Raw genomic sequence first — 13308 nt, forward strand, 5'->3', positions numbered from 1 at the left:
TGGGGGGGGGGGGGGGGGGGTCCGCCAAGCACTCTAAGACATGTTCAGATGGTCGTGGTTAAGACTGTGCGTTGAGTTGAGTGTTAGACACCATTTTGGGACTTATCACTTTAAATCAGCGATGCACACTGATTGTATCCATTTTCTCCTTACTTTGCATACTGCCGGCGATCGGTTATTGCGCATGCGCTAATACCTATGCCAGGTTGGCATCCGGCACACGTCACGCAGGAAACATGAATGCGCAGCCAAGACACCATCTTGGATGTTCGGGAGGCCGCGTAGTGCTGAAACAACGGGCGCTACATGGCCCAATTTCTAGCCCCATGTCCATAAGGTTATACTGCACCCTATTAAAAGGCATTAAAACTGGTAACAGTTTCACCGCTGGATAAATAATTCATTTCTATCTGTAGCATCATAAGTTAATGTTTACTCCTTCAAGACCAATCGCAGCCAGAAAGAGCAAATAAATAACGTGGGCAGTCTGATTGCACAACACAAGAAAAATCATTCAAAAAATATTAACTCAACTGTCTACTGCTCATTTTAAAGTCAAATGTCAGTGCATTAAAGAAGATTCCATTCGAAACCTCAGAAGTTACAGAACAAAATCCAGTATGCTTTATCACCATATGAATGCCCAGCAGCTACATTTTACGAGATGAGAATTTTAAAGTTTAATAACCAATATAGAGCCGTTAGCATTTTCTTCTGAAGCTGCCACGGAGATAACTGCAAATGCACAAGGTATTGCAATGAATAATTTAGCTATAAACCAATTTATTATAGCAGTGAAAATGTGCAGTTAAAATTTTTTAAAAGTACATATAATAGGTGCAATAGTAAAAAAAGAGGAAAATATGATTTAGCTTTTGGATTCATCAAACAAAAAATTACCATGGGAATTAAAAATCCCTCTATGATTTAAAGATATATGTATGCACAGCATTTTGCATATAAATATTTTTATTAAGAAAATATATGCTGCAAAATTAGAATTAAAAGCATAATTATCTTAACATGGTGGTGTTTCCTCACTTCCTACACTTTGAATAATTTTAAATATTCAAATGTTGTGTAAGGACAATCTAAGTCGCAGTGGCAGTTTGTCTTTAACAACTGACTAAAAGCACCCACGAGACTTGAGATTTTTTCTAGCCATTCTCAGTATGTGGGCGTCATTGACAAGCCCAGGATTTATTACCCATTCCTAATTGGCCTGAGAAAGTGGTGGCCTTCTTTTTGAACTGCTGCAGTCCTTGTGGTGATGGTGCTCCCACAATGCTGTTAGCTAAGAAGTTTTTATTCTAGTTATTTTTTGTAGCAATTTTATACAACTGTGTGGCTTGCTCGGCCGCTTCAGAGGGCAGTTAAGAGTCAGTCACATTGGTATGGGACTAAAGTCATATATAGGCCACAACAGGTAAGGGTGGCAGGTTTTCTTCCCTAAAGGACATTAGTGAACCAGTTGAGTTTTTACGACAATCCAAAAGTTCCATGGTCACTTTTACTGAAAGCAGCTTTTTATTTCCAGATTTTTTTAAACTAAATTCAAATTCTCAAACTGCTATGGTGGGATTTGAGCTCACGTTCACTCGATTACTCGTCCAATAACTTAACCGCTACACTACATACCCATTCTACGAAGAATATTTATGAGAAAAACGCAAGTCTAGTTAATGTTGAATGTAGACAGGGCAAATAAAATCAAATTCCAACAAAACCGTCTGCACAACTCTTTTCTTCCTGCTGTAACTCAAATTCACAATAAACATAGGCCCAGCAGAAACCACCTATTTTGCGTCTTCGCCCCCCCCCACCGCCCCGCGCCCCCCCCAGCAAAGATGGATCTCACCCCCACTGAATCTCTACTAGGTGGCATTTTGGTACTATATTTAATTTCCAATAGGAACTGGGAGCTATCCCAAGAGGTTTAATTTCACAGTCATATACTGGGTTTAGTTCTTTTTTTCTGGCTAGTAATGTTTCTGGCCTACAAGCCTTACTTTGTTAGCTTCCAGCCTGTAAACTTCATGCTTCCGATTTACTTTCTCTTCAAAGTTACACTTCCTCAGCACTTACATTTAAAACATTTCTTGTGGCTTTTTGAGGCTCACTGGACAATGTAATCCCAATCCAACAGGACCAAGACAGTCCCAGGATCAATTCTTAATCAGTGCTGAGTTGATCAATCTCAGCCAGGCAGAAGTGGAAGCACTACAAGTTCATCTCAGTGTCCCTGGGCTAAGAGATGGATAAAAAGGGGCTCCTGTTCTAGATTTCTAACCAGTAATTCTGAGGTGAAAGTGAATTATGAATGCTGAGCATAAATAGGGTTGGGTTTGGCTCTGATGTTTCCCAGGTTAATAGCCTCCCTATACTCATCCAGACTCACATATCAAAAATAGCCCCTTAAGTGAGGAACAAAAGGGCAGCCGGCATCCATGGAACCATATTTTAGCATGTCACTGTCTTCAGGAAAGGATGAAGGAAAAATGAAGAAGATGTGGAGCTAAGCCTAGCAGGACTCAAGCAGTTCAGTCCTCAACTCCAAACTAGGCCACAAGTTAAAGGCAAAGAATTGCTTATCACTGGCATTTTGGTTGCTTCACCTTGATGGATTTTTTTAGTTCTCAAATTAAAGGACACATGACTAAGCATTCCATCGAAAGGATGCACAGGAAACATCTAGAATTGTTCGGCTCAACCCGTCCAATGCACAATTACAAAGAAACACCCTCACCAGTCATGGAGAATTCTGTGGGCCAGACTAACCTTCCCATCCAACTGGAGAAGGATGTATATATTTATTGATTTTGTTTTAAGAAGGAATGCATTTTCTAAAAAAAAACATAATTAGCTTGTTTCCAAAAAGTTTACTGTATACTGGGGCTCAGTTTTCAAAGTAAAAAACTGGTGGGTTGAGGGCGAAGGGGCATTGAAAATAGCTACCATTTCAGACCCGCCTCCAACCCGCCCACTTCCGGTTTTGACCGGGGCAGGATGCGGGCGGGCGGCCAACCCGCTCCCAGGAAGCGGACCGTGCCTTAAAACCTTTCAAGGAGGCTTCAGACATCCATTTTTCTCCAATTCCCGATTTCAACCTCGGGGGCCTGGGATTCCCGGGCCTTCTGTTTTACGCCTCCTGAAAGGAGGCGAGAAGGCCCGAGAAGTGCGTCCCCCAGGCCCAACAAGCCTACCCGCACCAATCTCCCAATGATCGCGGACCCCCGACCCCCGATCGCGGACCCCTCCAGTCACGGACCCCTGACCCCCGATCACAGACCCCCAACCCCCGACCCTTCCCCTCAACGATCGCGGATCCCCGATCCCGACAACCCCCCGTGACTGACCCCCAATCCCATCCCCCATGACTCATGACCCCCTGTGCCAACCTATGCCCGCCTGTGCCCACCCATGTCCCCCCGTGCCCCCCCCCATCCATACAAACAAAGACTTACCTGAAGACGTCCTCTCCCTGGCTGGTCTCCCATCCAACTGAGACCAGCCTGTCAATTGAGCCCTTGATGTCTATTCTAAAGGCCTCAGAACAGACAAATATAGAATTCTATTGTCGATGTACACCATGGATAAGTACAGAAATCATCGTTCCCTTCCTACATACATTGGTTTCCTGCAAAGCTTCCCCATTGTATTTTATTACTTTATCTTGAGAAGAATGTGAAATGATGAGAACGTATTTTACGGTTATAGCATATCTAAATTACAAGGTGCTGAAATTTGCTGCTTATATTCAAAGTAAAGTACAATTATTGCTTAGAGTAGCTTCTTTGTTTCAATATGTGATGATGAAATACATCCTGGCTTTGCAAAAGTGGCCAATTATCTTGGGAAATTCTAAACTTAACAGTCAGGATTTAAAGTGCAAATTGCAATTAAATGCTCACAGGATCATTTCCAATTAATTATCTTAAAGGTTATAGAGGACATGCTTTATGCTTTACATTTCAACATAAACTCCTTCGTCATTTCTTGCTGTCAACAAAATTATTTTGTAATGTAAACAGTTATAATGAACAGACACGTATCTCCTTGTAATCTACTCTACTCAGTAATCTTTACATTTCTAAATAGATTTACTCTGGATCTCTTAGAAATCTAATCTAAACAACACATGACAGTCAACTTACCAGGGTAATAAAAGCCATCAACTTCTGACCTTGCAATTACTCTCTGACCTCTAAGGGTGTCCAATATCCTTCTGGTCTGTTTTGTGGCTTTTTGTACACTGGGACCATGATTCCGGGGAACATGATTCGTGGCCCCCAGCTCCTGCACAAGATATTTAAAAAGTGGCATTTCTAAGACAGAAAGATAGATTTTACAAAGAAATGATTTGACATCTTTATAAACTTATGAATGAGAAAAACACAAGCACATCTAAAACACAGTTATTTTTATAATTACATTTTTCTCAGGTCCATAAGTTTCAGTGATAATAGTAATAAGATGCATACAGTGGATTATTCACTCGGAGTCGGTCATAAAATTCATCATTTTCACAGAAGTACAAAGAGTACTCTGGGAGAGGAGTAATGCTCTCTCTATATATATATATGTATATATTTATATATGTATGAATCATTTTCATTTCTTTTCTGGTACATTTTGTTCTGTATTGAAAATTAGAGATGTTCCTTATCTATTTCCTAGATCAGGTTTAAGGCCTTTCAGGAAGATTTTCTCTGTGGATTAAAGTCATTTATAAAGAATGCCATAAACAATATTGTACATTTACTACATGCTTATGGAACAATTCCTCAAGTTCCCAAATGTTCCCTAACCCAAAGTAATTTTATGTCTTTTGAATTAAATAAATAATATCCACATTGTGCATTTTACATTGTGGCCAATGATGTGACATGGGGCAGCCGATGAACCCATATTATCAGGGGCTGAGCCCTGAGGTCTGAGACCTTCAATGCGCCCAGTGCACGTTGGCCAACGCGATTGGGGAACCTGTGCACAAACCATGCATAAGACACAGTAGGGCCGTGAAAATTATTTCAATTGGGGAATTTAGGATAGAGTACCATGACAGGCAAAATGACTTGGCACAAGCATGGAGCATGATGGGATAGTTAGCATATAATGTGAAGGAACAAAGTGTGTACATGCGGGGGGAGCACGAAGAATTAGCTGAATACGGCTGACAGGGAGGCTGAGATAAAACAGAACAAGGACAGCTGGTATAAAATGTAGCCAATTGCTTAAATATACTAACTTGAATAAGTGTTAGATAAGGCCAGAATGAGTGTTAGGTAGTATTAGAATTAGGTTTGATCAGGTAAATGCACTATATAGGAAAATACTAAGAGTTTAGTTCAGCACAACGCTGGAAGGAATGCAGGATTTTACAACCTTGAGGACTGGTAAGAGATAAGAGTTGAGGCCTAGACCACACCATTTCCCGCTGAAACCAGTCATGTGACATCTGCTGAGTCAGTACGAGTGAACATTGCAGACAAAGGAACAGTGTAGGTAACTGTGTTTCAAGAAAGGTATAAATATGTAATGAAAACCTCTGTTAGGTGAACTTAGCATTTGGAACAACCTCGACTGGTGAGCTCCTAGCCCCTGATGAATCTCCAATGGATGAGTACATTGACGTATAGCTTGCTTGTATTACTCATGTGCTGTTCAATAAAATCTAAGTCAAGTTAATCTGACTCCTAGGTTTCAAACCTTTAGTCATAGAGTGTGGATCACTCCGATAACAGAGGCCTCCCACCTACCCAACATCTGGTTGAAATGGTTGCTACAGTCAAGCGTGTTGTGATGTGGGACAGGATATACAGGCAGTGAAGTTTTGGATGTCCTGAAATTTACAGAGGATAGAGAATGGGAAGCCAGCCAGAAGACCATTGGAATAATTGTTTCTAGCAGTGGCAAAGGCACGGATAAGGGTTTCAGCAGCAGTCCTGCTGCGGTAGGGGCGGAGGTGAGCAGTGTTTTAGAGATTGAAGTAGGCGGTCTTAATGTGATGGACAGGATATGAGGTCAGAAGCTCAACTCAGGGTTGAATAGGAGGCCGAGTTTGTGAATGGTCTGTTTAAGCCTGAGACGGCGTCCAGAAAGGGGGGTGGATTCGTTGGCATAGATACGGAAGCCAAAGACAATAGCTTTGTTTTTCCCAATGTTTACCTAGAGGAAATTGCAGCTCATCCAAGACAGTGGTTTGACAAGCAGTTTGACAACATAGAGTAGAAATGGAAACCTACTGAATGATATCCCTTACTTTAAAACAAAAACTGTAGCATAATGTGTATCAGATTTTTTTTAAAATAATGTTTTGAGACCTTAAAATAATAATAGAAAATCATTTCCTATCATTATGGCAGAACTCAGTTCAGGAAAATTTCCTGCATGCACTTTTAATATCAAAAGAAATTGCTTACATTATATACTTCAGTAATATTTCTATAGGAGATTATGCAAAAACAATGACTGGTTGAAAATTACTGCTGAAGACTTAATTTATTGGAAAAGAAGTGACAGGATCTTGTTTTCCCCTCATTATTCCACTTGCACACAGATAAACAACATCCATACCTGGGAAAAACACAAAAACAGTTTTCAACCTATTTCACGGTTCTCCCCAAGCTCTGTTAATGCAGGTGAAAAGAAATTAGATCCAAGCAAGGGAGGTAGCCCAAGCCAGCTGAAATCAGGCTGAGTGGACAATTCAAGCAACTTTGCAATATTTTCCCTTCACCCCAGTGGATGCAGATTGGATCTTAGTCCTTTGTACAAATAATACCCACTTGGAGCAAGGAAGAAAAAACTTGCATTTATATAACACTTTTCACAGCCTCAGGACATCCCCAATCACTTCACAGCCAATGAAGTACTTTTAAAGTGTAGTCACTGTTGTAGGGATATGCAGCAGAAAATGTGCACACAGCAAGGTCCCACAAACAGCAATGAGACATGACCAGATAATCTGTTTTAGTGATGTTGGTTGAAAGATAAATATTGGCCAGGACTCCAGAAGAATTACCCTGCTCTTCTTCGAATAGTGCCATGGGAGCTTTTATGTCCAGCTGAGAAGGAAGAAGGGTCTCTGGTTTAACATCTCATTGGAAAGATGACACCTACAACAATACAGCACTCCCTCAGTACTGCACTGAAACGTTAGCCCGGATTATGTGCTCAAATCCTGGAGTGAGGCTTGAACCCACGACCTTCTGATTCAGAGGCGAGAGTGCTATCACACCTAGTCTCACCTGTGTATTAAACCATTTTCATTTGCTTTTGATTAAAGTAATAATCTTCACAAGCACAGATGTGCAGCATCATGTTGGGGGGTGGGGGAAAGAGTTTGAATTGGGCATTCTTAAAAAAGAAATAACAAGATTTACAGAACACCAATTGATGCACTACTCTTCTATTTCATCCCTTAGCACTCAAGTTCAGTGTATTAGATTCATACCTGGGGTTGCTCTCCTTAGACCAGAGACGGTTGAGAGAAGATTTGATAGAGATTTTCAAAATTATGAAGGGTCTAGACAGAGTAGATAGAGAGAAACTGTTCCCATTGGCAGAAGGGTCAAGAACCAGAGGACATAGATTTAAGATGATTGGCAAAAGAACCAAAGATGACATGAGGAAAAACATTTTTACACAGCCAGTGGTTAGGATTTGAAATGCACTGCCAGAGGGGTAGGTGGAGGCAGATTCAATCATGGGCTTCAAAAGGGAACTGGATAATTACTTGAAAGGAAAAAATTTGCAGGGCTACGGGGATAGGGCCAGGGAGTGGGACTAGCTGGATTGCTCTTGCATAGAGCTGGCACAGACTTGATGGGCCGAATGGCCTCCTTCCATGCTGTAAACTTTCTACGATTCTATACCAACCCATGTCCACAGGGGAAGGGTGTATTTGCATAAGTTCACAGTTTCACACCTTAAGAATGATTGGGAGATGTTGACAAATGGAATTGTCCGAGACCGTGTGTCACTGGCGGGGCCTCGCATGTAACTGTTGGTTTCACAGATGTATTCCTAGGCACAAAAAAAATCACAGGCAGTTCACTGGTGATTTTCCGATAAGTTACACGTTGCCTGCAAGGTCCTGCTAGTGTCATGCAGTGTCAGAAAATTTTGTTTGGTAGCTCTAAAGAACTCTGAGAAGTCAAAATTTTACTTTTACTGCTTATCTGTTAATTTAGACTTCAGCCACCTGTTAATGATCTGCCAATTAAACATGGCAAAAGACTGCAGTATTATGCTTATCTTGGGGATGAAATTCTTCATGTCACGGATTTTAGTGAAAAGTTAGTGCAAGTATAAAACAGGATTTCTTATTATTACTCTCTGTAAATTTTAATTTCTGTAAAATTATTCCCCCCTCCTCCAATCTTAGTTGCCAGGAACTGTCAGTACTGAAGGAGAAGACATACTTCAAAGTAACACTTTAATTAATCCACATTGTTTAGCATTATCAATCCACATTATTGATCATCAAGATACTTACTATCTCTTATACGTCAGGCCAATCAATGGACATGGAGTAAAAAAAGAACAAATGCGTCCTAAGTTGATTATTAGCTAGAGCTAAAGATAATGGGGGGAAAATTGGTTAAGGGTCTGTTCTGGGCAATGTTAGCACGATGCACTAACACCCCGCACTAGGCAGGCAAGACGCAAGTTTAGTCCCAAGGGAGCACTTACCTGCAATTGGCATTCCTTTCCTGGCGTTGCACGTGGAATGAATGCAATTTGCACTTTCCACCACCTGAGGGAGCTCAATCTCTTAAAGGGAAGATGTTTCTTAGAAATCTCTTAAAGGTAACTTGTACCTGTTATTTGCTGAAAATAACAGTCTACTGTCTTCATGGAGTCTGAACAGAGATCAGACATCGCACATGTAAAACACAGATGCAGATCCCATCCCCATATTTACATACTGATGAGTTATGTTAAAACATTGAATAAAGGTTGCGCACTACTAAATCCCACATTCTCCAATCTGCACACCAGACCTCACCAATCTGCCGATCTGAGTTGGTACCAGGCCTGCGAGAGCGCATGTACCAAGGTTCTCTGCTGATGCACTAGAGACCTTGGGTGCAAGAGGTGGACAGAAGGAGGGACATCCTATATCCGTAGTGGGGGGGGGGAACGAGGCCCTCCAGACATGTACTCAAAAGACAGTGGGAGGCAGCAGGGGACGAAGTCAATGCCAGGTGCACAGCATCATGAACATGGATGCAGTGCAGGAAGTTCAATGCTTTGACATGAGTGATCAAGTTGAGTGAGGTCAACTGTCAAGTGGCATCTGCTACCAACTGCACCACGCACTGCACCCCCCATCACCCACATACCAAAAAACTCTTTCCATCAGTACTGAACTCTTCCCATCAGCTGCTTCCTCTCACCCTTACACATTACCACTGTTTCAAGCAGCCCACCCACAACTCACAGGTCACACACACTGGCAGCTATTCAACCATGACAGACACATCACCCAGGCACACGTCTTGCTTTCTTGCAGGAGAAGGTGGCGCATATCAAAAGGCAGCAAGTGGCAGTGGCATTTAGCCCCTCAAGCCTGTTCCATCATTCAGAGAGATCATGGTGGACCTGTGACCTAACTCCATAGAAACAACGGGCGCTACACGGCCCAATTTAGCGCCCAGTCTTTCCATGACTGGGACAGATTGAGAAAGTGGGTAAAATAAAAGGTCACCTTTGTAAAGGTGGTCCAATCCAATCCATTAACCCATGCAACACATTCAATGAGACATCCCATATCCATTTGAAACTCCTACCTGCTTCTAACAGAATATGGTAGATTTTCCTCATCAAAAACACCTAATTTTCAAGTGGCGGTGGACAAGTGGTGGTGGGAAACGGAGTGAGGACCCATGACTGCAGTTTCTAGCCCACTTTACAATCCACTGTATTTTTTTGGCGTTACTTCTGCCAGATGCCGGAAGTGTTCGCCCAAATGGGGGCAGGCGTTTTAAATGATGCAATGACTTGGTGATGCCATAATACTCATTTTCCTTATTACTGCCTCAATAATGGTGAGTGTAACTCCTGCCTATATAAAAAGGCATTGAGTGTTGCAGGTCAGGTGCAGCATGTGGCATAATTCATTGAAGACTTCCCTACAAAAAAGGCAGAAGTAGATTTAAAGGGCATACCAAGTGCTTTAAAAAGCCTTGTAAAATCCATATTTTTGAATCATTTTTCAAATTTCATTTTGTTTTCTCATTACTGGCTATTGATTCAACATCTACCTTTGTGCCTTCTGCTGTGGGAAGTCTATTTTTGCAATCTCCCCCAATCAAAAGAGGCCATTACAGGTTTCCCATTGGGAATACTCCTGTATCAGTGTTACTTGGAGGTAGAAATGGATGAGGAATGGGGAGAGGCAAGGCTGCCCAGGCACAATAGGAGGTATATGGCAGCCATGTACCAGTATCCCTACCGTAGAATAAATAGACAAGGGGCCTCTCCCCCTATCTGACCCAGGAGCAGTGCTTGTGAATGCTGCACTTCAGAAGGGAAGTCTTCAATGAGTTGTGCCACATGCTGCACCTGACCTGCAGTCCTCCTGTACAGTACGCTTCGCACCGCCAGTGGCTGCTACAGGCACATTCGGGTGCCTCTAGGGACCTCAGTAACATTAGTCAATAAGATGTGCATGAATACATCAAGCAAGTCATAGATGCATTGTTTGTTACTGCAAGCCAGCTCATCACTTTCATTCTGGGCAACTGGCCACATGGCAGGACACGGCAATTTTACCAAGTGGCAAAATTCCCCAAAGTACAAGGGGCTAGAAATTGGGCCATCTAGTGCCCGTTGTTTCGGCACTATGCGGCCTCCTGGAGTGCCAAGATGGCATCTTCGATACACACACTTCTAACGTGACATGCGCCAGACGCCATCTTGGTAAAGGTATTAGCGCATGCGCAGAGAGCGATCGCCTCAGCATGTAAAGTAGGGAGAAAATGCGTACAGTGTGCATCGCTGATTTAAAGTGATAGATACCATTTTGGAACGTAATGCTCCACTCAAGGCACTGTCGTAACTACGCACACCTGAACATGTCTTAGAGTGCCTGGTGGACCCCCCCCCCCACCGACCCCAACCAGTGCTATTTAAAGGGATCATGCAGGTGCTGCAGGTTAGTTGCTGGATTATTGCTTCTGGCTGCTGGTAGAATGGAAAACGTTTTTTGAAGCTCCCTATACTAACTGAGGAGTTGCTAGAGTACATTTGAGAGTGGTTCGGCAGGTACTGCCTTACGGTTGGGAAAGTTACAACAGTGGTTGAACAAGATTCCTGGCAACCATGGGTGGTCTGCTAGGGCTCCCGTCGGGCATTGAACATGACTGGGGGCATGCAGAGAGGCCACGCAGAGGAGGCCATATCCAATGAAGGCCTTCCGGGACCAATTCTCTTACCTCAACATGAGTGAAGAGCAGTGCATCCGATGGCTGAGGTTCACCAAGGAGGTCGTGATGGAGATCTGTCAACTGCTGCAGCCACAACTACTGCCTCAGAGCAGGGCAAGGACAGCATTGCATGGGGTTATGAAGGTAACCACGGAGCTGAACTTCTACGGCTCTGGATTCTATCAGGCCTCTGCTGGCGATATGTGCAACATCTCGCAGTTTGCAGTGCACTGCTGCATAAAGGAGGTCTCAGGCGCACTATACGAGATGAGGAACAGGTTTGTCATGTGTCCCTTGATAGAAACAAGCAGAACCAGTGAGCACGAGGGTTTGCTCGCATTGCAGGCTTCCTCACGGTGCAGGGTGCCATTGACTGCATGCATATTGCCTTGCGTGTTCCGCATATCAACTCGGCCGTCATCGTGAACCAAAAGGGCTTCCACTCCCTGAACACGCAGCAGGTGTGTGACCACACGCATCGTATCATGGAGGTCGATGCCTGCTACCCTGGGAGCAGTCACGATGCCTTTTGTTATGCAGCAGTCCAACATATCAGCTATCTTTCACCTGGCTCGGCCAGTCAAAGGCTGGCTACTGAGCAACAAGGGCTATCCCCTCATGCTGTGGGTCATGGCTCCAGTGCGGCATGCACACACACGTGCAGAGCAGGCCTACAACGAGAGCCAATGGAGCGTACCATAGGCCTCCTGAAGCAACGCCTCTGCTGCTTGGGCCGTTCAGGAATAGCCCTGCAGCACTCTGCTGAGCGGGTGGGAAGATTCATGGTGGTAAGCTGCATGCTGCACAACCTCGCCATCAATGGGACCAGCCCTTGCCACCAATGATCAGACAAGATCCTGAGCCAGAGGGTGAGGAGGAAGAGGTAGAGGCTGAGGAGGAGGAGGAGGAGGAGGAAGAGGCTGACCAAGTGGAGGGGGAGGAGCCGGAGGAGGATGTGGAGGAAGATACAAGGGGACAACAAGGAACACACGCCTTGTCTGCAAGGGCTCTGTGTGCTCACCTCATCCGCGCCCGGTATCAGTAATGTGAACGACATCTCCCAATTCATCAACAGTCCTACAATTCCCCCCCATCCACTCCCACATGACCATCAAATCGCCCTCCATCTGATTACACATTGCTTTCCCCCTCAGCTCATTGCACAAATAAAAACCACCATCAAAGTCACATTTATCAATTAACAAATGAAATTATGCAAACAAAAGGGGACTATTCACCCTTGTGCATTCCCTCAGTGCTTGTCTCTTGTGTGCCTGTACCTATCCTAGTGCACCTACGAGGTGCATCCCCAGTGGCTGGAGCATGGATGGTGGAAGGCTGCTGACCTTCAATTGAGGAGCGTGCAGATGGCCTTGGAGGACGATCTCGAGCTGCTTTGGGCCGGCAGGGCCCGGCTTCAGACTGCACTGTCTCAACATGGGCTGCAGCAGTCTGGCCTGGCTGGCTGATAGGCAACAACAAGGGCACTGGCAGAATGGCAGGGGTGGAAGCAGGAATGCTGTCGACGGGGAAAGGACAGCAGGTCTGACTGCCATGGCGCCACTGTCACTTTTCTGGGGCAGCACCTCAGCAATCCTGGTGATCAGCTGGAGAACATATTGCTGGAGTCTGAGTTGCCATTGCAGCAGTTTGAGCTTCATCCATAGCTTGCAGGTCTTCAATGACATCAGTTTGTGCTGCAATGGCAGCTGTTCATGCTGCAATGGAAGCCACGACATCGGCCATTAGACACTGCATCATGGTGAGTTCCACAGGTGTGCTGATGGAGGTGACCACCCGCTCCATGTGAGAAAGAATGGGCTCCAAGCTCTGCACAAAGCCCTGTGCCAAGTTGGAGCTGGACTCCTCCATG

At 44.2% G+C, this 13308-nt stretch overlaps 1 protein-coding gene across 1 annotated transcript in view; it reads right to left on the reverse strand.

Moving 5' to 3' along the window:
• Positions 1-13308, reverse strand: part of LOC137322767 (von Willebrand factor A domain-containing protein 3B-like) — a 207923-nt gene that overhangs the window by 106856 nt on the left and 87759 nt on the right. Inside the window, exon 22 of the mRNA XM_067985798.1 lies at positions 4155-4296. Within this exon, the coding sequence (XP_067841899.1) occupies positions 4155-4296 (142 nt within the window). The remainder of the gene's footprint in view (positions 1-4154; positions 4297-13308) is intronic.

This window comes from Heptranchias perlo, chromosome 6 (assembly GCF_035084215.1).
Source record: "Heptranchias perlo isolate sHepPer1 chromosome 6, sHepPer1.hap1, whole genome shotgun sequence".
Lineage (NCBI taxonomy): Eukaryota > Metazoa > Chordata > Chondrichthyes > Hexanchiformes > Hexanchidae > Heptranchias > Heptranchias perlo.